Source organism: Lepidochelys kempii, chromosome 8 (genome assembly GCF_965140285.1).
Source record: "Lepidochelys kempii isolate rLepKem1 chromosome 8, rLepKem1.hap1, whole genome shotgun sequence".
Classification (NCBI taxonomy): domain Eukaryota; kingdom Metazoa; phylum Chordata; order Testudines; family Cheloniidae; genus Lepidochelys; species Lepidochelys kempii.
This window is the reverse complement of record NC_136387.1, coordinates 43,560,681-43,587,975: the sequence shown is the minus strand read 5'-3', so window position 1 is coordinate 43,587,975 and position 27,295 is coordinate 43,560,681. Positions and strand designations below refer to the sequence as shown.

The window sequence follows — 27,295 nt, the reverse complement described above, 5'->3', positions numbered from 1 at the left end:
TCAAATATGCACAGTATTGCTTGAATCTGAAGTTACACATGATGTGTTCTGCATGGGGTTGCACCATCATACTACCTAGGAATTGCAAAGAGGGCTGTGTGAGGAAGCCTGCTTATTAAGCAGTGTTTTTTGCAGAGAGCCCGTTTCACTGACGCCTTGTGTACTGCACTGTCCAGCAGATGATTGTCTATAAAGCCCTAAATAGGCCATGTCATTTAAAGAGAGTGCCTCTCTTCCTTTGTGATACCATGGAAGATGCATTTGTCAGAGGCTGTCAAAGTAGCTCCCTACTTTAACTGTGAGGGTGTTGGTGATAGCACATTCTCAATGAGATGTCATTGATTCAGTGGTTCTGAAAGTTGCTCGCTATCTTTGTTTGTCCAAACCCAGATCTGATGACCTTCAGCACATGCTGCAGGATTTGCACTCTCTCCTCGGCTTTTCTTGCCAGGAGAGGAGCATATGGGGAAGGTGGAGGGTGGGAGGCAGTGCTGATGTGGGGACTTTAAAGGTAGCACTTTTATCTTCGTGAAATCTGAGAGTATAATCCTAAACTGTGCTGAGCTCATGCTCAGCATGTATAACGGTGAGGCAAACATAGTCCTAAACCAGCTTTACTATTCCTCCAGCCCTTTGGTTGCTGGAGACTGAACCAGCTCCCAGTGCAAGTGAGAGCAACCATAGGGCACCACTGGCCTTCTTTCTTGTTAGCTTCTAGGGGCCCTGATTATATAAGGGCTTGGCTACACTTAAAATGTTATAGCAGCACAGCTGTGCCGCAGTAGGGTGTCAGTGTAGACACTGATGCGAAAGGGTTCTCCGATTGGTGTAGGTAATCCATCTCCCCAAGAGGCGGTAGCTAGGTTGAAGATGAATTCTTCCGTTGACCTAGTGCTGTCTACACTGGCACACAGGTGGGCATAACAACCGCACTCAGGGATGTGTGGGTTTTTTACACCCCTGACCAACATAGTTAAACCAACTGAATATTTTAGAATAGACTAGACTAGGCCTAACTCCCTGTTTGAATTTCCAGTAGTATGAAATAAGAGTGTTCACACATGGAGATAATCAGAAAGAGTTAATCTGCTTTAAATTCACACTTTACCTCATTCCAGATTGACTTTCACATGTAAATAAGCCCTAATATACGCTGTATGGTCCATTGATTTTGGTAGGTACAGTATCTTGTTTTTTGGTCTCCTCCTTTATTATCTCTTTCATAGTAGATAGATGAATCATGCTTTTTTTTCCCATTTGAATATATTAAATGACTAAAATGTAAGTGGCATTTTTAGTCTCCTGCCCTTGAATATTATATACAGCCTTGCTGTGCACTGTTAAACACTTGATGCATTTTACTCAAGAAGATATATTTTAGTGGTCTAAGTGATTCCTAGATATCCATTATGTACAATACCTTGTGTTTTCAGTGTTGTAGCTGTAGTGGTCCCAGGATAGGAGGAAGACGAGGTGAGTGAGGTAATATCTTTTATTGGACTAACTTCTGTTGGTGGAGGAGACAAGGTTTCTAGCTACACAGAGCTCAGGAAAGTGCTCTGAAGGAACAGTAATCCACACCGTGTAGAGCAGAGATGGGCAAACTACAGACCCTTCTGCCTGGCCCCTGAGCTCCTGGCCCGGGAGGCTTGCCCCTGGCCTCTCCCCTGCTGTTCTACCTCCCCCGCAGCCTCCGCGTGCCGTACCACGCTCTGCAGCCGCGCGGCCTGGCCTCCCAGAGCCGCGCGGTAAGGGGGGCGGGGGGATTGGACAGAGGGCAGGGGAGTTTGAGGGTGTGGTCAGGGGGTTGGGGGCGTGGATAGGAGTCGGGGGGGGTCAGAGGGTGGGGAACAGGGGGGTTGGATGGGGCAGGGGTCCTGGGGGGGCAGTCAGGAATGAGGGGGAGATTGGATGGGGCGGCAGGGGGGCCGTCACGGATGGGTGGTCAGGGGACCGGGAGCAGGGGGTGGTGGATGGAGCAGGAATCCCCGGGGGGGGAGGGGTCCGTCAGGGGACAGGGAACGGGGGGGGGAGGTTGAATGGGGCAGGAGACCCGGGGGGGGTCGTCAGGGGGCGAGAAGCAGGGGAGGGTCAGATAGGAGGCGGGGCTGGGCCACAGCTGGCTATCTGGGGAGACACAGCCTCCCCTAACCGGCCCGCCATACAATTTTGGAAACCCGATGTGGCCCTCAGGCCAAAAAGTTTGCCTGTCCCTGGTGTAGAGTCAAGCACAGGAGTTTATTATGCACAGCACTGGTGGAGTGTCACTTTGCTTATTCGGCTCAGAGGCACTGCAGAACAATTAATGACAATAGATTATATAGGGCGCTCATTGGGCAAAGAGAAGCGATGGGGACAGGTTTTCCCAAGCCACTGGATAGGTTCTAGCAGCAAGACATGATAAGCACAATAAGCCAGTGGTCTAAAAGATTACATAATGGCTCCGCCCAAGGCTCAAATTAACATATTGCTGACACACAGGTAATTACCCCCAAACTATGTCTATTAAAGTGTATAGGTTAAATCCTAATTTTGGGGTGCAGGGGAATGAGGTAGCAGCTTTCCCGGTTGACCAACAGGTACATTCTTGGAGATTTTAAAGCAAAAAAGCAGTAATTAGTATTTAACAATAACAATTGTTTATAAATTTACCCTTGCATTTCTGTGGGCTAGGATTGGCATACATCTGTGAGGGGAGGGTGTCATAACGCATGTCAATCATATTAGGCCTCTCCCCGAACTCTGTCTGGGATCTGAGGGGTATTGTACCACTATCTCTTCCCTGCGTTACGGAATAACTGTGAGGCCTTTCTCAGCGCTTCATGTGTCTATAGCTTGCGATAAGGATGCCCAATTGCATTCGGAGTTATGCTGACTCTGCTCACTGACTTGTCATCTGAGATGGCATTGCCCGTAATTATTGATTTAACCTCCACTGCCTGATTCCGCGCCTGAGAGTACTTAACATTGGCCTGGTCCACGGTCTCCCCTATCCGAGTGTACCTCAGACGGCCTTCCCCAATGTGTCTTTGGGCCTTGGCTACCAACTCCTCGATCTTCGCCTGCAGGGCCAGAAGACCTTCCTCTAGATACTTACCGCCGTAGAGCCATTCTGGATCCCATGTAAGGTTACCCGTCATTGGCGGAGTATGGTAGAGCTGTGTCCCGTCAACAGCCAGGGTTGCCTTTCAGGGGACTGTCATGCACATGGATGGATGTGTCGAGGGGTAGGGCTTTCCATTTAACTCGATGGAGTGGCTCTGGGCAATCACACACCAGTAGGTACCGTTCATCTGGACCAGCTCTGTGTGCACCAGTTTCTCAGTGACGGCCACCTTGAACCTAGACAGATTTGTTTGAACGTTATAAGGGCACATACATAGAATTTTCTTCTTAGAGTGGGTGCAACATTTACTAGAGTACAACGCTTTCCTGGCGACCTAGCGGACTATTTCCTGGCGGAATATGCAATGCCTTCTATTTTAGTAACATGACCTCTCCTCCATACTGGCAGGGAGGTCACCATTCTAGCTCGTTGTGAGTGAGGGATTCCCAGAGGCACTAGGAGACTGAAGATTATGCTATGACCTGTCCAAGCCAGTCTTTGGACTCTCATTCATTCTCTGTTTCCCCATACCCATGGAGGGGTACTGGGGAGATGGGGTCCCACCACTTCCATAAGGGCTGGGAGAACCCGGCCATCCAGGAGATTGGTTACAATTCTCTGTGTGGTGATGGCCAATGCTTGCCTTGCTCTCCAACAACTTTCCTTCAATTCCTTTATTTTGGTACCATTTATTAACAGGCTGGTGAATTCTTGACCCAGGTATTTTGTTATATCCAATGAGGTGGATATAGAGTTTGACAGATCCTTTAAGCTGTCTAGGATTAGTCAACTGGCCCTATTGGTATCCAGTCCTCCCTTTCACACACTACTTGTGTCCTTCATCATGCACCACAGGATCAGCAGGAGCCACAGCAGGAATCTCCTCATGGTCACCCTTCAGTCCTTCTTCTTGTTCACCTGTGGAGACTATGTTAGTATTGGCAAGCATGGTTTAAACTGTTTTACCTGATTTTGGTGCCTTCAAAATGTTTCCTTCTCCCTCCCTCCCCCCACCTTAAAATGCAGATTTGTTTAGACTGCTGTTGTTGTTTAGCTGGGTTTGATTATTTTTTTACTTGGTTGTATAGATTTATTTTAATTCATTGTTCAATACCTTAATGTAGTTCTGCAACCTGTTTGCAAGGGGCCCAGTAAAATCAATTTGCAGATTCTGACATGGTCCCTTTGGCCGTGGTTGATGGTTCAGGGGTACTTTCTTCCTCCTACCCACATTTACTTGTGCACATCTTTTAAGAAATTGTAAGGCATCTTTTTTCATGGCTGGCCACCACCAGTGCTTCAGGGCAGCTCTCATTTGCCTCCATCCCAGGTGAGCTGGGGAGTGGATGGCATGGAGCAGCGGAGCTCGTATGCACTCAGGGGTTACCAGCTCCTCCCACCGGCCCATACCGAAGGTGATTTGTCCTTCTTACTTTTTTTTTTTGGTGTTTGTTTTGTTCCTTGCTTGAGATTTTATGATGTGATTTTATTTTATGTGGAGAAATTGGAAAGAGTCAGCGGAGGGCAACAAAAATGATTAGGGGACTGGAACACATGAGTTATGAGGAGAGGCTGAGGGAACTGGGATTGTTTAGTCTGCAGAAGAGAAGAATGAGGGGGGATTCGATAGCTGCTTTTAACTACCTGAAAGGGGGTTCCAAAGAGGATGGATCTAGACTGTTCTCAGTGGTAGCAGATGACAGAACAAGGAGTAATGGTCTCAAGTTGCAGTGGGGGAGGTTCAGGTTGGATATTAGGAAAAACTTTTTCACTAGGAGGGTGGTGAAACACTGGAAAGCGTTACCTACGGAGGTGGTTGAATCTCCTTCCTTAGACGTTTTTAAGGTCAGGCTTGACAAAGCCCTGGCTGGGATGATTTAGTTGGGGATTGGTCCTGCGTTGAGCAGGGGGTTGGACTAGATGACCTCCTGAGGTTCCTTCCAGACAGAACCCTGATATTCTATGATTCTATTTTGACTAGTGCCAGTTCTGATGGTAGTTTGACAGCTTTTGTTAGTTTAATTGCATTTATATTATTAATGGGTTTGCCGGTTTTTGTTATAAAACCCCTGCATGACCACCCGTCCATGTAGTTGTGGACCACTCTGAATGAATATCTGCTGTCTGTGTACACTGTGAGCCTTTTGTCCTCCCCCCCCCCCCCCCCCCGTTCTTTGAGCTTCAGTGAGGGCTGTCAGCTCTGCTTTTTGAGCTGGTTTTGAACCACTCAGCTGACCTGATACTATTACTGTTCCATTACTAACTACCACTGCTCATTCTGTATTTGGCACTTTATTTTCTTAATTTCTTGACACATCTACCTACAAAATTATGTCTGGATTCTTTTAATGGCTCTTTCTTAACTTCTTTTAACACTTCCTCTTCCCTATCTGAGACATTTGTGTACCTTTTCATTTATGTTCAGGTATTCAGCTGCATTTATTCCTTTGTTCCTTACTATGGAGAAATTGGGGTTTTGCACGCACAGTGTCAACTCCCATTGATTCCTCAGGGTTTCAGCACCAGTTAGCACAGCAGCATATTGAGTCTTACTGTGAGTGAAGTAAAGGTGGAACGGCTTTCCCATTATCGGGTAAACCCAAGTTGGGGGCGGAGGCTAGAGCTTGCTTTACCTTTATGAATGCCTCCTCTTGTTCTGTGCCCCATATTACTGAGTCATTTCCCCCTCTGGTAAATTTTTGGATTAGTTGCACCATCTCTGAGTACTCCGGTATATACATTCTACAGTAATTAAGGAGTCCCAGCACTTTCCGGACTTTCTTAACTGTCCGTGGTCTTTTTAACTCTCGAATTGCCTGCTTGTGGATGAGACTATTTTGATTCTTGCCTTAAAACTAATTTCTTTTAATATGGTTTTGCTACCTGAGTATTTTCTTTTTAAATCACTTGCTTATCTCCCAAAACTACACCTTTTGTTAACTCAGATTTCACCATTCCAAGCATTGGTCCAGGGATCTGAATTCCCCATTCCTGTACTTTGGGAATTTTTTTTTCTAATGCAGTAGTTTTTAATACACAGTAATGTTAGCAACAGGACAAACAACACAAGATAAAACATAAACACAATTTTTGTTTTGACAGTAGATCCATGGTATTTTGGGTTGTTCTTCATCTGGTACCAGTTTTTCTTTGTTTCCTTGGTGTGTGTGTTTTTTTTTTTTTACTCCTGCCACTGTGCCCTCAGGGCTTCCAGCCTGCTTTTTAATTTTTTATTTGTTGCCTGTCTGCTTGTTTGGGCCCGATCCTGCTTTTCTCGCTGAATCATCCCTTTTCATAGATACAGGCTTTTATTTCTTAGATCTCCAGATGGTGAGCTGTAACTGGGTGTGAGCTCCCACTCTTCTGATTTGGATGCATGTCCCAGGCCTAGGGATTGTGATTCTCCTGCTGGGATCTTTTCCAGTTTCTTGACAGTTATACATTTTAAAGGGAGTGTTATCATTCTGGCATGGGCTTTTATCTTTTAGTGCCTTATTCTCGGCTTTTAAAGTTGTATTTTCTTTTTCTTTTATGTTGAGTATATCCAATAAAACTATTTCTGCTTTATCACCTTTTTGGTCATTTCGCTATTTAACCAATTCTTTCTCTGGTCCAGCTGCAGCATAGTTTGTTTTATTTTAACTGCTGCCTGCCGAGTTTTTATGTGTTTATACTCTACGTATTCCCGAAGGCTGACTTTCATCTCCCCCTTTGATGCCATAGCTGTTAATTGCTCTGGCTGCTGACCTTGTTGGCAATTTACATCTCCTTCCCCTTAACACCATGGTCTCAATCTCCACGGCTGTTAGCCTTGATGGGGATGTGCGACTCCCCCGCAGGGCTTGCAATGTTACGTGCAATGAGGAAATGGGACCAGTTTGCACGCCTACCACTCGCGTACCCAGCCAGTTCTGGGCTTAACTCATGGCCAGTCGCTTGCTGGTGGTTTGTCCAAGTCCTCCGTAACACACCCCTTAGTTTAAACAGTACATAACCCTCTTGAACACGTCTCCCCTCCCAGTTGGTACCCCGGTTAACCCCTCTGCTTGGTTTACATGTGTCTAGGTTCCTTTGCATTTACATTTTTAAAAAGTGGGAACAAGATGTGTCTGAAAGGGGATGAGTGACTTCTATCCCTAGTCTAATGAGGTGGTAAATTAAACATACTCACCTCTTTTGGATCTCAGTCTCAGTTCCTCAATCAGTTCACAAGCTTCTATCCCAGACGAGCCCCCATCTGAAGGATGGTAATATCTTTTATTGGACTAACTTCTGTTGGTGGAAGAGACAAGGTTTCAAGCTACACAGAGCTCAGAAAAGTGCTCAGTCACAGCTGATTACAAGGTAGGACAAATGGTTAAGCATAAGGGGTTAATAGGTATTGCAGGAGACCTGTTAAAATGAAGTGGGAAATTAGCACCTCTGCATTCATAGAACAAAGGAGAGTTAGTAGGTTATAAATTGTTGTAATGAGCCATAAAAACAATGTCTTGGTTGAGCCCATGATTTTTGGTGTCTAGTGGAGTTATGAATTTAAGTTCCCAGGCTCGTCTTTTGAAGGTATTGTGTAGGCTTCCTTTGAAGACGAGGACTAAGAGATCCGATATGGAGTGATCGCTTTGTGAAAAGTGTTCACTCACCGGTGATAGGATGTTTTTTGTCTTTTATTTTTCGATGTGAGAGCATAATTCATTTGAGAGCTGTTGTAAATATAAAGGGAAGGGTAAACCCCTTTAAAATCCCTCCTGGCCAGAGGAAAAATCCTCTCACCTGTAAAGGGTTAAGAAGCTAAAAGTAATCTCCCTGGCACCTGACCAAAATGACCAATGAGGAGACAAGATACTTTCAAAAGCTGGGAGGAGGGAGAAAAACAAAGGGTCTGTGTCTGTCTGTATGCTGCTTTTGCCGGGGATAGAACAGGAATGGAGTCTTAGAACTTTTAGTAAGTAATCTAGCTAGGTATGTGTTAGATTATGATTTCTTTAAATGGCTGAGAAAAGAGTTGTGCTGAGTAGAATGACTATTCCTGTCTGTGTGTCTTTTTTGTAACTTAAGGTTTTGCCTAGAGAGATTCTCTATGTTTTGAATCTAATTACCCTGTAAGGGTAATCCTGATTTTACAGAGGTGATTCCTTTACTTCTATTAAAAGTCTTCTTGTAAGAAAACTGAATGTTTTTTCATTGTTCTCAGATCCAAGGGTTTGGGTCTGTGGTCACCAATGCAAATTGGTGAGGATTTTTACCAAACCTTCCCCAGGAAGTGGGGTGCAAGGGTTGGGAGGATTTTGGGGAGAAAGACATGTCCAAACTACGTTTCCCAGTAAACCCAGTTAAAGTTTGGTGGTGGCAGTGGAAATTCCAAGGGCAAAGGGTAAAATTAATTTGTATCTTGGGGAAGTTTTAACCTAAGCTGGTCAAAGTAAGCTTAGGAGGTTTTCATGCAGGTCCCCACATCTGTACCCTGGAGTTCAGAATGGGGAAGGAACCTTGACAAGAGCAAAATGATTAGTTTCACCCATATAGTTGTCGTTGGGATGTTTGATGCGCTGGATGAGGTGTATCCTGTAATAGGCATGTGTAGGACCCGTGGATCTTGAAAGGTATGTTGTGGGGGGTATTGATTATCATAGCAGTGGACATATGTCTGCAGGTTTTGCAACTGTTATGGCAGGTTGCTTTGAGTATACCGTGGTTTGGAGCGGCTTTGAATATACCATGGTCTGTGGGGAGCTTGCTTCTGATGATGAGCTAGGTGAGGTTGGGGGGTTGCTTGAAAGCCAGAAGAGGGATTGGGAAAGATTTCTTTCAGGATGTGGTCCCCATCGAGCTTGAGTTGTAATTGTTTGATGATATCCTATATGGGTTCCAGTGTGGGATGGTAGGTGACAACTAGGAGTGTGCGGTTACAGTCCCCTGTCCCCCCCCCCCCCCCCATGTTGAAGCAGGTTCTCTTGGAGTATTTGGGTTGGCTGTTCCATGAAGGGATCTACTTCTCTGGTGGAGTGTCCTTGTTTGACAAAGGCAGTTTTAAGTGTGTTAAGGTGTGTATCCCTGACTTTTTCCTTGGAGCGTATTCTGTGGTATTTGAGCAGCTGGCTGTAAATAATGGATGTCTTGTTGTGCTTGGTGTTCTACTGGATCTGTGCAGGTAAGTGTGGTGATCTCGTATACAGCTGTCTGTAGCTGATTGTTGAAACTGATCATGGAGTCCAAGAAGTTGATGCTGTTGTGGGAGTATTCTAAGGGTTTGGCTACACTTGCAAGTTAGAGCGCATTAAAGCAGCCCCGGGCGCCCTAGCTCACTACCCGTCCACACTGGCAAGGCACGTAGAGCGCTCCTGGTACTGTACCTCAGCAAGTGGAATAACATTTGCTGCTCCTTGGCTACAATTCCCGGGCATCAGTGTGAACGAGGTGTTGCATTACTGTGCTCTGATTGGCCTCCGGAAACGTCCCATAATCCCCTTAAGTCAAGTGGCCACTCTTGTCATTGTTTTTGAATCACTGTAGGAATGTGGATATGCCCTTTGAAAGCTCAATTTCTGACATCCGGCATGCTTATCTGCTCTGAGACAAAGCAACCATTACTGTGGAATGCTGTGTGTGTGTGTGTGTGAGGGAGCTGAGGGGAAGAAGAGGGGGTCTGAGGCTGTCTGAACTTATAAGACAGCATGCTGACATGCTCTCAGCCCCCCACAAATCCACTCTCTTCCCCCACATACACACAACACACTCCACCCCCCCCCATTTGAAAAGCATGTTGCAGTCACTTGCATGCTGGCATAGCTGATCATAATGCACTGCTCCCAATGCTGCTGCAAATCTGGCCACGCCAGTGCTCTTGAAGCTGTCAGTGTGGACAGATTGCAGCACTTTCCCTACTGCACTCTCCAAAGGCTAGCTTAACTCAAAGTGGTCTACATCTGCAAGTGTAGCCATGCCCTAAGAGAGAGTTTGGTGGTTACATGGTGATTGGTGGAAACCTGTGGTGGAGTTTGTTGTGTTCAGAAGATCAAAATATCATCATGTATCTCAAAATATCATTGGTTTCCTGGTGCATTTTTCCAGAAATTCATCCTTGAGGCAGCCCATGAAGAGGTTGGTATACTGGGGAATCCGCCTAGTACCCATGGTTGTTCCCATGGTTTGTACAAAGCGTTAGCTGTTAAATGTAGTTGTTATGCAGAGAATGAAATGGATGAATTTGGTGATGTGGTTGGGGTGGCTATCTGAGTGTTGCCTATTGTCGTGTAGATATTTGGGGCAGGCAGTGATGCCATCATGGTAAGGGATGTTTTGTGACAGATATAGCAGTTTCCTGTAATATCCTGGACAAACCTTGTTGAATAAAGTTTAAATGTTAGGAGTTCATTGTATTAAAAATGAAAATATTTATGTATTGGGGGATTGTGTGTAACATCTCTAAGGGGGAGACATGACTAACAAAAACCCTGGGAAGTGTATTGAGCTTCAGATGACTATGTGAAACAGTGTGTCAGACAAGAATGAAATTTAAAAATTAAATGAGTTTCCCACTATAGGGCGAGGTGTACGCAAATATATCCTCTCCGGTTATGTAAGAGCTCAGCCTTTGAAGCTTCGCTCTGAGGAGGGGACCTTTGTCTGCTGATGTCCTGTTACATTAGGGCAAGATCAGAGGCCCACATGAGTGCTCTGTGTAGACAAGCCTTGGTGTTTTTTGTTCTGTTCTATGTAAGAAAATTCCAATATGTAAAATATTGGCTTCTGCAGCTAACTCAGTCGTCTTCACCCTCATTTTCCTGTTTGTTCATAATCTGGAAAAGAAAATCAAGCTTTCCTGCTTTTTCAGGTCCCAAACGATTTCTCAGTTGGGAATGAATTAGTCCAAAGGAAGAAAATATTCTTTCTACACCGGCAGAAGAACATCATCAGCAAACCTATATTTTACACCGGTAGAAGAACATCATCAGCAAACTTATATTTCTTGAATGGTTCAGCCTTAGCTCTGAAGTTTATTATGATTGGCTTCAGGGGTAGTCAGCATGTGTTCAACTTTTCTCTTAAGCCCAACTTTGAGAACTTTGGCTGTGACAGTGCCATCTATTTTTTCATGATTTTGTTCACAAACTGTCATCAGGTTAGGCCAGTTCTTGATGTAGTGCTCAAAACAGTCCACTGCTGAGTTCCATCGCACGTCTTGTGGGAGAGTTAGCTTGGTTCCTCCCACTTTTTACAGAGCAGCTGCTGCAAAGTGGTTGTTACAGAAGTACTTTGCAATTTCAACATCATTAGTCTTTATTTCTGGAACACTGAAGTCTTTGGCTAGGAGGTGCATCAAATGAACGCTGCAACCGTATGTTGTTAGTTTGGGACTCTCTTCTAAATTTCTTCTCATCTTGGATACATTTGCAGCATTGTCTGTGACCAAGCTGCCTACTAGACCTTTGAATTTGTTTTCACAGTTTGTTATAGCTTTTACTGCTACTTCTTATAAGTATTCTGCTGTGTGTGCATTTCCTGATACAGCAATTGTTTCTGTAAGGAAGACATTCCCTTCTTCTGTTGTCACACAAGCACATATAACAGGATTATTGTGGAGATTGCTTCACCCATCAAGACTCAGGTTAACAATTTCACCCTCTAGTCCTTTTGCACAATGCTCAATTTCTCTTTCATACACTTTATCCAGCAATTTGCCTGCAACATCCGCTCTGTTGGGCGGACTGTATCCTGGTCTTAATGACTGAACCATGTTAATGAAGTGTGGGTTCTCAATCGTACGGAAAAGAGAGTTTGTTGCATAAACAAACGGGGAAATTTTTTCATCAATTACCTCTTTTTGTAATCTGCTGGTTCTTATCACAAACTTAACTATGGTTGTTTCTGGATGATGGAGATTTTTTTTCTTTTTGCTACAGGTCATATACTGTGGTTATGTGACATAAATGATGTGACTGAAACACTATCATTAGCAGAGAACTCTGAAACTGTAGAAAATGACCGTGATCTTGAAGGTGGATTGTCTTCAGAATCCTGTATGTTAAGGATGGATTCTCCTGAACAAAATAAGTCGATGCAGTTAGTCAATTATTATTAACTTACTGCTCATTTAGTTTTACCAATTGCATTCACTGACACTCAGTAATACTTCAAAGGTGAAATTGTAAAAGGAAGATCTGCCTATTTCAGCTCTTTATTTTTTATTACAACTGCATCTAAAATGATAGTATCATAGAGTAACAACTATATTTTTTGCTGAAATATGAGAATTCAAGAATAGTCCAGAAGGAAGACAGACAGTTCTTTAAGAAAGAAATATGAAATAAAAAAGTTTACCAACCTGAAGATCCTACATGTTCCTTTCATCATCTTCAAAGCAGCTTCCTACTGCGAAGGAACACTTCTCATGATGTTGTTTCATTCAGAGAAACCAGGCCTTGCATTTCTTTGTTGCACTGTTTCCTCTACCCACAGGTAGAGGAACTTCATTAAAATGTTCCCCAACTGGGTCTCTTTTATGGCCTGCTGCCATTATAGGATTTCCCTTCTAGTGAAAGAATGGTATGGTAGATCTCAAATCAATGAAGACTACACTCAGAAAGGCCTCAAGACTTCTGGAATATGCTGCTCAAACAGTTTCACTTTTGTTTCTACTGCCTGTCTCTCCCTTCTCGCATTTATCTCTAGACTTCTTCTCCTTGTCCAGATCTATTCCACCCCCAACATCTTCTATTCATTGAACTTTTTGAAACTTTGAACTTTTAGAGAGAGGTAAGGGATTGACTGTGTACACAAATTTGCAGAGGGACAATAGGGTTAAGGTCTGTTATTTCTCACCTCTATATATTTATTGATTTATTTAGAAACATTTTTGCTGTTAACAAGCATGTTATCTCTGGAGACATCAATCCAGTTTGAGAATTGCAAAACTAAGCACCTCTGATGGTATCTTCTAGACTGAGCACTGAGTCTCATTGGATAGATAGAAAGATCAACCTAAATAATTTATGCAGAAGCCCCTGGAATCCCATAAGTTTGAGTCCCTAATCCATGAACGGTTAGAACTCATTTACAAAACTTTTCTTAAACATTACATTAATATATTGTCTCATACTATAGAATTAGAATTTATAATCCCTATTCCATGATGAGATGTCTTTGAGCTATTTTAATTAAAACTATGTTTAGATAGGTCTTTTCATCAAAAAGCATTTTATCAAAAAAATCAGATTTTTTTAATTCACCCTGGTGGTATCTGAAGAAGGTAGCTAGTTGTTTGTGTATGTATATGGGAGCAGAAAGTTCACCTTTGGATGAATTCTGCACCTTTACTGTGTAAAGCCAGTAGCAAACAACGAGGCATCTATCCTTGGATTCCTTAACTCACCAACAGATGGCAGCTCACAGTCACAAAAGAGCATCTCAGCCTTGTTTTTACAGCAATGCGGAGAGCAGAGGTCTTTGAATTTCCCATTGCTTATAAAGGATGAGGTTGAAGAATATGCCATTTTACCAACACAGTAGGTTTATTGATGGAAAAGCTGTGGAAACGTGAAGATGTGGTATCTGTGAATTAGAAAGGTAAGGAAAAATACAGGAAAATGTGATGCTGCCATACAATGCAGAGGTTTCTGTGCAGTGCTGCAGACAACAGTGTATTGTAAGGCAGATTACCTCGAGTCCCTTGGGATCTCCCTGAATCTGTTGTATCTTGCAACAATTTCCAGTGTGAAAAATAAAGGTAATGCAGAGTTGGATGTTGGGCAGCATTTGATTAGGGGGCCCACTGGGACAAGGTGCAGATAACGGGCATGACAATTCCAGAGTCCTACACCTCAGGGCCAGGGCACCAATTTCTTAGCACCCCACCTTGAATAATTAGCACTAAGAAACACTTCCCATATTGCGTATTACTTCCTATCTGCAAATATATTTGTCCATGTTGAAATGTACATTGTTCTGTGATGAACAATTTATATAATTGAAGGCCTTGTTGTTTTATTTCCCTTTTAGCCTGCTCTAGTAACACCACTGTTCTTTGATTTTCCATAGAACAAAGGGGACTGCTTTGTCTCTTCCCAATGGTGTGGTGAGGGTTTTTTTGGTGGGGAAGGGAGGTGTAACAGCAAAATTCATTTTTGAGCAGAGGGACAGTGGAGGGAAAAATGTTTCCCGTTTAAAATAATTGTCACACACGTTCCTGTGAAACTTGAATGGCTGAACTTCAAAACGTTGGCATGTAAATCATTCTGATTGAGAAAAATTTCCATGGCAACATGTGAAAACAGTTCAGTTGGATATCTGCTAGGCCAATTAATAATTGGTTACTGTGCATGGGCACAGCAAAGTCATTAACTGTGAGTGTTCATTAGTACTAAGTACCTGCATGAGCAATAATCTAAATATGCATCTATTCAGTGGTCACCTTTCAACTCCTCAGTAGTCACCAGTCATTTTTAATGACTAAAGATGGCTGAAGTTGTTTCATAAGTGACACTGTACTTTGTTGCCAGTTTAAGTGCTTATGCTGCTGTAAACATTTAAGGTGGTTTAAAGCATTAGGGCATCTCCAGCTTTTGAGGTGGCTTATGTTTTTATCATTGTAAAGATTTTTTTTTTTTTTTTTTTTAGCTACAAAGAAAATGGAGGTCCTGATTCAAAGACTCTCTAGACTTGTGCCTGGGGTGACATGCTGTTATCTGCCTGTGGTTACTGACGGGTTTAATGCTGTGTTGTGCAGGCACAAAATATATTTAGATCCAGCCAAGTCACTATAAATCTTCCTTGGCATCCAGAGAGCTCTAAAAGGGGCATGGTTCCTTTCATATGGGAAGTGTCTCTGGTGCAGAAAGTAATCCTGAGAGGGCCTGCGTTATATCTCTGTGAGTGTGAATAGAATAGCCCTTCCAGTAACAGGAGGTGAGCTGCTTACAGCAGGACACAGATGGGGATCTTTTGTTTAATGAACAAGTGCCGGTTGTCATTTTTACAGGGTTGTGTATGTTTGTGAACCCACCAATAAATAGACTGCGAGGGCCTGTAACAACACCTTCCAGTTTTGAGGCAGAAGATGTTCCAGAAGTGTAATATTAAATGAGGGTGAGACTAAGGACCTCATTTGAGATTCTGTTGGACAGTTGCCCTCATCACAGGCATCCCAGTTATTTCTAGATAGTCTAGTATACAAGGATTAGACAAATGCTGTATTGATCAATTAGAGAAGACTTAAAAGCTCTGGTGAGCGGATTGACGTGCTTTGATGCAACTTCGTTGCTGTACACAGGCGGCACCATTCCATAGTTTGGGTGAATGAGTCTTTTTTTCCCCTGAGCATCCATCAGAGTAAGTAAAGAGAAATGTTCATTCTATCAAACACTTCATTTTATTGGGAAAGAGCTTTTCTGATATGTGATTGAAGGGAAGTTTCCCTGTAGCTATTTTAGTGCAGTTCCGCTTGGGGAAGGATAGTTTGAGTGCTCAGTGGCTGCCGTTGCTATGTTTTCTGTGTTGCTGACAGAATGCTCTGCCCATTCAGCATACAGTACTGAATTTGCATGAATGCCTATTGCTAGATAGAATTAGATAAATGCAAAGTGATATTAGAAGCAAAGGCTTTAGCTGGGGTCAGCATTTTAGTGATTTCTGTCTGTGAGAGAGCAGTAAATAACCCTAGATATTAGAGATGGGACTGAAATTGAGATCACAGTCTAATATCCAAGGGCTCTCTTCCTTTTCTTGTTTACTTATGTCAGGCTACATATTCCATAGCAGGCCTAGACGTTTCAAAAAGTAGGTGTGGAATAGAAAGCTTCTGTTGAAAAATGCAATGGCTTTCTTATTTTAATATTAATAAAACAAGTTGCTACAATAACATTTAGCTCCAGGTGGTGTTTCTGTCACTGGACTTGCAAGGCAATTAAATCTAATACTGTTCTTTTCTGAGGTAAACCTCTTGGGAGCATCATGAATGGTGTTCTGAAATCTCTAATACAAGTCCTTTGTAAAGACTTGAACAGTAAATAACAGGGAAGGCAGAATCTAGTATAAGTGTTTTGTAACCCACTGAGTTTGAGGATATAGCTCCTTGGCAGCATATACATTTGATGCTTTAATATGTTATCTACAGCTATGGGTTTTCCCCAAGCTAATTGTTTGCGTTGTCAAGTTTATGAACTGCACTGCTGTTTTTACACAATTTCATAGTTCAGTAGCCTCTGCTAATGTTGCAAAACCATGTGAGTCATAGGCAGCTGTTCTGTTTACTAAATAACTCTTGGTAAACTTATCTAAAGAGGCAACAGCCTTGAACTTCTGGACAAGTGGGATCCAGGGAAGGTGACTGCATTTCCTTATTGGCAAAATGAGGATGTCTGTCTGTTTCCATAGTAAGCACTTATAGTTGAACCAGAGAACAGGGGAAAGACTCACAGTAGGTCTAGTAGGTTGCCCTGCAGTCAGACCACCTTTTTTCATTTTCATTAATAAATATACACCTGTACAGTATTACGGGGGCATCTTAGTAGCTGAAGTTAAGTTAAACGTGCATTGTGGTTAATTCACCTCTCAAGGTTGTGTTGAAATTTATATTTAAGACAGGACTAAAATCTCTTTATTTTACAATTTACAGTTTTAATTTAGGCCTGAAATTGAAAATACATTCACCCTTCATGGACCAGTTGAATTTTTTTATAAGATGTTACTTGTTAACAGTGAAGGCTCTGATTCAGGAAAGCACATGTGCTTAAATTCCATTGGAGTTAGTGGGATATAAGCACCTGCTTAAGTGCTTTCTCAAAATGGGGTCTTCAGCAGAGAAAACCCTTTAAAATGGCCCCCTAAAAAGAAACTTACCTTGGGGTGACATTATTTGCGGGGATGGGGGTTGAGGCTCTCGTCAGGTGCAGAACCACAGTTTCTGAAGGCCCAAATATTCTCACATGCACACATCTTCATTACTCCTTTGAAGAATTTTTTGTAATTAAGCTTAATTATTAATGATTATTGTATCTAATTATACTATTAGTCCAAGCCATGTCAAAAGCTCAGGTCTTAATCTTAAGCATTGTAATTGTGACATCATAGAATCATAGAATATCAGGGTTGGAAGGGACCTCAGGAGGTCATCTAGTCCAACCCCCTTGCTCAAAGCAGGACCAATCCCCAATTTTTGCCCCATATCCCTAAATGGCCTCCTCAAGGATTGAACTTACAACCCTGGGTTTAGCAGGCCAAAGCTCAAACCACTGAGCTATCCCTCCCCCCCATCAGAGATAATCAATCATCGTTCCTCCCTAGTTAATTTGCATGCTACAGTTGTGTTGGTTGAAATGAGTCAGAAAGATCTCATGGACATGTGGCACAGTCCTCATCTGCACGAGGGAGGCAGGGGGCAGCAGAATCTTCCCACACAGTAGCAGAGTAATCACAGGGAGCCCTGCAGCAAGGGGTAGGTGGCAGAATTATCATACCCACATGGAGCACATGTGGCAACATTGTCTCCTGTGGTGGTAGAACTTTTGATGGAAGTGGGTTTGAAGGGAAAATAATGGGGCTAAAGAAACCGCTGCAGCTTCTCCTCTTCCCACCCTGCCCCCAAACACACACACATCAGGGAGGCTATGCAAAGGGGGAGCATGGAGAGACAGCCAATTCAACTGCTTCTGGAAAATGGCTAGTGGCGCTCTAATTTCTCACATTTCTGTCAGTTGTAGTCAAGGTCATCTTGTTTTCTCCTCTTGCACCTGTCCAGGCCGAGGCTGGAGTGGAGAGGAAATCAGAGTGGTGCCTCACCATTTCCCCCTCTTCTTTTCCAGCCTTTTCCAGGTTGTGGACTCTGTTCCTTTAAGAGGGGTTACCTGGGGAGGAAAGGGCTGGGCAAACACATCCATCAGATTGTTTCTGCTTGTAGCTTTGTTTTTTAAATAAACCTTGATGGGTCTGTTAGTGGTTGTCATAAATATAAAGGGAAGGGTAAACACCTTTAAATCCCTCCTGGCCAGAGGAAAAACCCTTTCACCTGTAAAGGGTTAAGAAGCTAGGATAACCTCACTGGCACCTGACCAAAATGACCAATGAGGAGACAAGCTACTTTCAAAAGCTGGAGGGAGGGAGAAACAAAGAGTCTGTCTGTGTGATGCTTTTGCCGGTGACAGAACAGGAATGGAGTCTTAGAATTTAGTAAGTAATCTAGCTAGATATGCGTTAGATTATGATTTCTTTAAATGGCTGAGAAAATAAGCTGTGCAGAATAGAATGGATATTCCTGTCTTTGTGTCTTTTTTGTAACTTAAGGTTTTGCCTAGAGGGATTCTCTATGTTTTGAATCTAATTACCCTGTAAGGGTAATCCTGATTTTACAGAGGTGATTCTTTTTACTGTTTCTTCTATTAAAATTCTTCTTGTAAGAACTGAATGCTTTTTTCATTGTTCTTAAGATCCAAGGATTTGGGTCTATGGTCACCTATGCACATTGGTGAGGATTTTTACCAAACCTTCCCCAGGAAGTGGGGTGCAAGGGTTGGGAGAATTCTGGGCTCTTTCCTAATAAAATAAACCCAGTCAGACGTTTGGTGGTGGCAATGGAAGTCCAAGGGCAAAGGGTAAAATAGTTTGTACCTTGGGGAAGTTTTAACCTAAGCTGGTCAAAGTAAGCTTAGGAGGTTTTCATGCAGGTCCCCACATCTGTACCCTAGAGTTCAGAGTGGGGAAGGAACCTTGACAGTGGTGTTAGGGTATAGATATGCAGGCCTGCCTGTAAAGGCCTATACTTTAAGAATTTGGGTATATGTTTATCATTTAGCTAATTATAGAAGTATAAAAGAAAGGAATCAAAATCACTGTCTGCCTGTGTAAGGGTCTTCTCTGAATGTGACAGTCTGAGGCCCCGTTCTTAAGCTAAGGCCTTTGGCTAAATAGAAGAGGCAGCCATAAGCTGGGAAGCGTATGGTCACATCCTTACATTCCAAGCTAGTCACATTAAAATATGATGCTGTTGGGCTGTTAGGCATTATCAAGACAGGATTGTATTCCTATCCCCTCCAGAGAAAGGGAAGAGCCTAGAAGATTTAAAGAAAACTTAGTTTGATAGCATCCTGTATAGCAAGAGCTCACTTATCAATAGCTGGGATGTGAAATCCTCATTTCTTTGTTCTACCACTGTAGTCCCCATTTCCCTATTGTTTGTCTGTATAATCTCTGTCTGGTTCTGTGATTGTTTCTGTCTGCTGCATAATTCATTTTGCTTGGTGTAAACCAATTAAGGTGGTGGGATATAATTGGTTAAATAATCATGTTACAATATGTTAGGATTGGTTAGTTAAATTTCAGTAAAATAATTGGTTACGGTATAGCTAAGCAGAACTGAAGTTTTACTATATAGTCTGCAGTCAATCAGGAAGTAAGGAGGGGGAATGGGAACAGGAAATGGGGGTGGGGGAATTGGAATCATGTTTTGCTAAGGGGGGGAATGGGAACAGGGACACAGGCCAGGCTCTGTGGTGTCAGAGCTGGGAAGGGGGACACTAAGGAAGGAAACTGGAATCATGCTTGCTGGAAGTTCACCCCAATAAACATTGAATTGTTTGCACCTTTGGACTTCGGGTATTGTTGCTCTCTGTTCATGTGAGAAGGACCAGGGAAGTGAGCAGGTGAAGGAATAAGCCCCCTAACAAGTGGTTCTGATCCTTGCTAATTTACAAAGCAAGGGTGAGGGAAATATTGAGTGCAGCCAACTTCCCTTGCAGAAAGAAACTGTAGGAAGTGAACAGTCAGATTCAAAATTTGACCCACTTCTCCAGGTGAAGGGAGCATTCAGGATCCCAGGGTCACCAGCTAATACTCCTCCTGGTAAAGCTGAGACTTGAACTTTTCTTTCAACGTATGGTAGAGGTGGAACAATGGGGAGCGTACAGGATCCAGAACACAGAGGTTGATGGATTGAAATAATCTTCTGTTAAATGCTGCCTCCTTTTCTTTTGGTAGAAGGCAAAACAGAGCTGGGAGAAGATGCTGAACTTGCCTGCAAGGGCTGAGAAGGGCAAGACACAAGTCCCTTTGTGAGGTCACTGACTCAGCTCCTCTAGCTGACTGGGCTGACATCAGGGTGCAATACTTAATCAGGTGGTTGCCACACTGACCATAAGACAGAAGATAATTGAATTCTTTCTGGTTTTCCTGTTGCTCAAGATACTCAACAACTACACTGCATACACATTTTGGATGGAGAAAGCTTTTTCTTCCAAAGAATTTTTCTTATAGGAATGCGCTGTGCTATTCTGGAGAATTGGGTTGTTTCCTTGCATGCAGTTAAATGTGATTTCTTTGGTTTTCATGTGAAAACTTCTGCCTTGGAGACAGGGAGGAAGGGACAATCAGCCTGTCAAGTAGGAACCATGCAAGTACTTCGTTTTTGCCTGATAGTATTTTTAGCAGAGTGAAGTGAGGCTTTACACAGAACTTGATAGCGTTTCTCTTTTGGTCTTTATGTAATATGATCAATTTCAGGACATGTTCTACCTTTCAGTTGGCAGAAGCCTGTTGGTTTTTGGTGCAAGTTGGAAAATGATAAAAATCTCGTTTCCACTAAAATCACCCCTTGGTCATTCAGGATACAGGCACGAGGCAGTCTATGTTAGGGCAGTAGAGTCACTCTGGATAAAAGGATGAGGCAGTGATTTAAGGGTTAAGGTTTGTGGGCCTCTAATTCTACTTCAGCCAAGCTCACCTTAGCTGGGCCTCTAAGGCTGTAACCTAGTAGAATCACTGTGTGTTCTGTGGGTAGCCTGTCTTTAGTTACCTTCAAAATTCTTTTTACTTTCCTCCAAAATACTATTAGTTTAGGGCATACCCACCATAGGTTCAGAAAGGTCCTGTTAATTTTCAGGGGATTATTTTCTTTTCTGGTGCTGATTATTTATTTTGGCTGGTGTTTGTCCTATTCATCCTGCCTGCTATTTACTGCTTAATGACTTGGAAATGTAGACAGTGATTTAAACCATTTTGTTGCTATCTTCTGCTTTTAGTGTGAAGATAATCTCTCTAACAGCTGGAAGGATAGGACCGAAATAGCACTTGAACCTTGTTTGAAAAGAGAAGTGGATGTCAGATATCTGCAGTGGTTAAATGGCAGGCTGCGGTTCCAGTGGCGGAGTTTGCACGTTGAGAGTCAGGAGCAATGTAAACTCTTGCATAAGGTAAAAGTTCTTCTGATGCACAGTGGAATTATTTATTATTAATGCCCTACCAGTAAATCCCAGGTCTGTAATTAACACTGGTTCAGTAGCTTTGTGCAATGTTTTATCTAGATAAATGTAGACCCCTGTAAATACAAATATATCCCTCTGCAGCCCTCTATGCAAAATCCTGAGAAAACCAATAGATTATGTACCATGACCACAAGGTTATAATCTTTGACTGGCTCTCCCTTGCAGCTTGGCACATTCACCCTTCTCCCCACCAAGATAGGTTCACTGTGTATTTATCAGAACATGTCTGAGCTTGTTCTTCATGTCCTCCTAATTGGGCGCTGCTTGGCAAGAACAGAAGTGCAGGTTACTCATACAGACACACAGAAATGTAATGCAAGATGTCCACCTCTCAGTGTTTTTATTCAAAGTGTTGGACACAACTTCAGCTTCAAAAGTAGCAACAATTAGAAAATTAAATACAATCCTCCCCCTTCTTAAAATACTAGCGAAAGCCTGAATTAAACCAGCAAAGCTAAAGCAATTCCAAATCACAAAGAGGCAGTAGCCGCTGCAAAGTCAAGGTTGCAGGTTATTTTCCATTTTAAGCTTGATTTTTGCATGCTCACTTGAAATTTGCCAACAGCTTTGAGCATCATTGCCTGTAGAAGGGAAGTCTCAGAGCCGCAACTCCCAGTGCGGAGCACTGATGGCCGTGGAAGGAAAAAGAATTACTCAAAATACTTTCACTAATGAAAGACCTTTTTCATATGCTTGGATAACTGAAATAGAGCCACTGGGAACCTCCATAAAGTCTCTGAGCCTATAAATGAGCCCAAGAAATTGCAGCCCAAAGGAAAGTCTTATCAGAAAGTACTTAAGAGTCAGAACAAGAGGATTTGAATGAAGATGCCTTCTCCGCTTTAATGACTATATATGGCACTACAACCATAAGACTTTAATGAGTTTTTGTTTTGTTTTTTAAATGAATATATCACTAGAGGAAGATGCCTTACTGAAAACCTGGAGACTGAAGTCCTTCATGTAGCATTGATTAGGTTCTGCATGTGCAGTAGTGAAGAACTCTTTTACTACACACTACCCATTTTAAATGTGTCTCAATCCTGACCTGGAACAAAAGAGGGCAGTTTGTGATTCATGGCCGATTCAAGTCCTTGGCCTCTACTAAGGTCCACAACAATGGTGCCACTTACAAAGGTATCTTCATGATGTGGGACTGTTATCTCTCCTCCCCCCTCTCCGGAACTGCAGGGTCAAATTGGGATGTGCAAATCAAGCTGGTTTTTTCGTTTTGTTTTATTTTTTGTACTGTACAGCACCACCCCCAACAGAGATTATGCTTGGGTCTCAAGAGAATAATTGTTTTGATGATATGCAAGTCAGAAGAGAATCCAACTAATTCTTTCACCATCATAAAGGGTTCTGCACAGCTGGTGACTGTAAAACAACTGATGCTACAATAGCATATGGGTGATCTGCGACTCGTAGCAGCAAATATCTCCAATGGCCAGTAATGGGACACTAGATAGGGAGGGCTCTGAGTTACTACAGAGAAATCTTTCCCAGTTGTCTATTTCACCCACATGATCAGGGTCTAACTGATCACCATCTTTGGGGCTGGGAAGGAATTTTCCCCTGGGTCAGATTGGTGGAGACAATGGAGGCTTTTCACCTTCCTCTGCAGCATGGAGCACGGGTTGCTTGTAGTTTTAAACTAGTGTAAATGGTGGATTCTCTGTAACTTGAAGTGTTTCAATCATGATTTGAGGACTTCAGTAACTCAGCCAGAGGTTCTGTGCCTATTATAGGAATGGGTGGGTAAGGTTCTGTGCCCTGCAATGTGCACGAGGTCAGACCAGATCATCATGATGGTCCCTTCTGACCTTAAAGTCTATGGGTCTATGATTTCACAAGTAAATGGGCCAGATATAAATCTAAGGTCCCTGAGGATAGAAGTACATATTTTTTTAAGATGTTAAGCCAAATTCTGCTCTCTGATGTTTTTACAGAGCTGCAATTAAAGCTGCATGCATCTAAGGATGGATTTGAGCCCTAGTATTCAGTGCATAACCATTAATGATGATATGTGTGCTCTGATACCTAGTCACTACAGTGTGAATTAAGTGCAGAGTAGCAATAACAGTGCTCTGTGTTCTGGATAATTGAAAGATAAAGTTCTAAATGCCTTGTAACAGTGCTCCATTACACATATGTTAATGCTTAGTAGTTAACACATGGTCACAGAAAACACTATATATGCACAAAGGAGGCAAGTTACAGCTGCTGTGTACACCATTATTATATATTTCCTGGCCCCTCTGGATGCAGAAATATACCATACCATTGCACTAATATAGTTTTTATCATTTAAAATAAGCTGCCATCTATCAAAAGATTGACGTTTTTGAGGTATTTCATTTGGAAATTCAGCTGACCTAATATGATTTGTATATGAGATCTTGCTGTTCTGGTATGAAACCATAAACACCACATGCAAAGGGGTGTAATGTTTTTTTGTTGTACTGACAGATTTTCAGAATGATGGCTCTACAAAATTATAATTATTGCATTTACTCATTGTGTTTAGTAGCTTATCAGGATATGTATCTTGAATATGGAACAGAATTTATTACTGCTGATCATAATTTATAGTTTTAGTAAACTGGTGGCAACTTTCTACAGATTTCAGTATGTTAACTCAAACCGGTTCTGGAAGGCTAGTCTCTGTGTTTGGAGTGTTATTAAACAGACACTGGGTATGCACTTTAAGTTCGTTCTGGTTTTAGAGATACTAGTAGTTCTGGCAGTATTCTGCATGTTGGGTATAGGAAATATTGCTGGAAACCAGAATATGGCTAAAGCAGGAAAGGACTTTTTAAGTGTGTCCATTGTAAATTTATACGGCATTGTTTTTAAAACTGAATTTTTTTGTTTTTGTGCCAGAACAAGTATGTGAAAAGAAATATCAGAATTTTCCTGAATTTCAGGAAAACATGAAAATTCTCCATTTGGTATTGTTAGGTATCTCTGTATCTGGTAAAAGGCTAGGACAGAAATTGCTACTGAACTGGAAGGGGGCAAGTTATGATCACAGAGGTAAATTCTGTTAATTCAATGAGGTGTCTGATCATCGATTTATAAAATTGGGCACCTGCTCATAATATAACCATGTCTATTTATACACCAGTGTGAGAAAGTTAAGATATAAACTTGGTAAATTAGAATGCCTGGCACTCAACCCTATGCTGCTGCAGCTTCCTTGCTGTTTTTATCCATGCTAGATACATTAAAGCTAACATGCATTTGTCTACCTGAGCTGCAGTCACACACTTTGGAGTGCAGTATAGACAGACCTTTAGAGAGGAAATGTGGGATCTCATAATTAGGGTCCTACCAAATTCAGGGTCCATTTTGGTCAATTTCACAACCAAATGTTTTAAAAATTAGTCAGTTTCATGTTTTCAGATGTTTATAATCTAAAATTTCATGGTGGTGTAACTGTGGGGGTCCTGACCCAAAAGGGCAAGGTGGGAAGGTCACAAGGCTACTGTAGGGGGGTTGTGGGATTGCCACCCTTACTTCTGCTCTGCTGCTGGCAGTGGCCCTGCCTTCAGAGCTGGGCAGCTAGACAGGGACGCTGGTGGCTGGGGACCCAGCTGTAAAGCCAGTGCCACTGCCAACAGAAGTGGAGAAGTGAGGGTCACAGGGTATGAGGGGTGGGTTACCATAGGTACCATTTTCCTAGCAGTCTTCTGCCCCACTGGGGGGATGACAGCTGGAGCCCCCAGCCTTCCCGTGTGCTGGGGGAGGTGACAGCTGGAGCCCCCAGCCTTCCCATGTGCTGGGGGAGACCCCAGAGGTGAGTGTGACCTGCCCCAGGAGCAGCGCCTGCAGGGAAGGAGGAAGTCACCTTTCTCCTCATCCTTGGAGGACTAGCAGCTGGAGCCCAGTGCGGGGTTGTAGATTAGATTTCACGGTCCTTGACACGTTTTTCATGGCCGCAAATTTGTTAGGGCTCTACTCATAATAGAAAGACAAAGAGAAATGAGCAAAACTGAAAGGAGCAATGTTAACCCTTCTGCCCTTAATAATGTGTATGATAATCTAGTCTGACCTCCTGTATAATACAGGCTATGAAATTACATCAGACCATTCCTGCTTCAATCCCAATAACTTCTGGATGAGCTAGAGCATCTTTTATAGGGATCCATCCAATCTAGATTTAAAGACTTCAAATGATGTAGAATCTACTGTATCCATAGGTAAATATTCCAATGGTTCATTACCCTCACTGTTTTTTAAAAAAAATGCCTTATTTTTAGTTTGAATTTTTCTGGGTTCAGCTTCCGGCCACTGGATCTTGTTCTGCCTTTGTCTCTTTGATTAAAGAACCCTCTATTGTCAGATATTTTCTCTCCATGTAGGTTCTTCTTGATAATGATTAAGTCCCCTCTTGCCCTTCTCTTGGATAAACAAAATAGACTGAGCTTCTTTGGTCTATCACTGTAAGGCAGATTTTTCTAGACTTTCAGTCGTTCTTAAAACTGATGAAAGGAAATACTTTTTCACATATGCTGCACACTTAGCCTGTGGAAATTCTTACCACAAATTATTGAGATCAAAAGCTTAGCAGGATTCAAGAAAGGTTGGGACATTTATACAGACCAGACCACAAGACTATTTAGTTATAGTAGTAAATATTTAAAAGAAGCGTACGGAAAGGGTTATAAACCTTCATGCTTCAGAGCATGAACCAGCTTCAACCAAAGAAACTTTCCCTTGTGGACAAGTTGTTACATAACTGCGTTTGCAGAATTTCTTGTGTCTTCTGCTGAAATGTGGTGCTAGCTACTGTCCTAGGTGGCTGGGCTGGGTGGACCTGGCCTCATTTGGCCTGGCAGTTCCTGTGGCAGCTCAGGCTTCCCACGTGTTTTCAGCAGAGAGCTTGGAACCTCCTGAAGCGCAGCGCTCCTTGGCGCACGGTTATATGAAGAGCTACTTTCTTGCCACTCCAGCCCATTTTTTTTCACTAGCAGCTTAAAAACAACTGAGTCCCCCAACATTAATTAATTCATTTTTCTTGCAATTGTTTCCTTCTTTCAGCCTGATTTTGGGCTTTAGTAGTATGGAGTTATAGTCTGTTAAAGGAGGCTTATGGTAGTGTATTTTAAATGTAATGCCTGCCATGGTGCCATCTTATGGGATTCAACCTGTTCTGTGGCTGTGTGTGTTGTTGGTCCGTTACGTTCCCAAGAAGGTGTTAGCCTAGAAGGCAGAGTTGAAATACCAGGTCTGCTATGGCAGCAAAATGTCTATTTTGGGAAAATGTGTGCCCTGTTAGTGATGCCTCTTGGAGAGGCTCTTCTAAGTCCTGTTTAATCTGTGTACCCTTCTGCCCAAGAGCCCAGGAAAACTGTCTTTAGGCTTTCACGATGAAGGAAATGCTTTGACCCTTTACAATGGCACCAATGTTATGTCCATTCCAATCAAGTACTCTGGCTTGGTTGAAGGCCCTGATGTCCTTGACGTCACTATGTCCTAAGATCTCTTTGACATGACTTATGACTGACGAGAGCTCAGATCTGAATCCTAGTTCCAGAAAGCCTAAGGATTCAGAGCCATAATACATCAGGATGGCGGAGAGTCTAGAACTGAATAAAGGGAAGGAAGCAGCAGTGACATGATTTAGAGTGAGAGAACTGCATTTGGAGCTGTTTCTTTTTTAAAAACTTCTGCACAGACCTGTGTGTTGTGCCAGATTGCCAACAGAAGTGAGTTTTGAAAAAGAAATACCAGAATTATGTTAAGTTTTAAGGAGACAGGATAATTAATCATCAATTTAAAATATTTGTCAATTCCTAAATGCATGATAATAGTAATATTAGAACAAGGGAAGAAAACTAACATTTTCATGTCATGTGGACAGAAATATTAATGAAATGTGAAAGATTGTATGACAAATGTGCACTAGTATCTTGTCTGACAGCTGCACTTATTACAGTAA

General features: G+C 42.5%; 1 protein-coding gene across 2 annotated transcripts in view; it reads left to right on the top strand.

Annotated features, from left to right (window-relative positions):
- The window catches only part of TEDC1 (tubulin epsilon and delta complex 1), a 161,367-nt gene that overhangs the window by 23,661 nt on the left and 110,411 nt on the right, over positions 1-27,295 (top strand). Inside the window, exon 4 of one of the 2 annotated variants that reach the window (XM_073356245.2) lies at positions 21,109-21,279. The exons of the other annotated variant lie outside the window; for it this stretch is intronic. Within the exon in view, the coding sequence (XP_073212346.1) occupies positions 21,109-21,279 (171 nt within the window). The remainder of the gene's footprint in view (positions 1-21,108; positions 21,280-27,295) is intronic. 2 annotated transcript variants of the gene reach the window in all.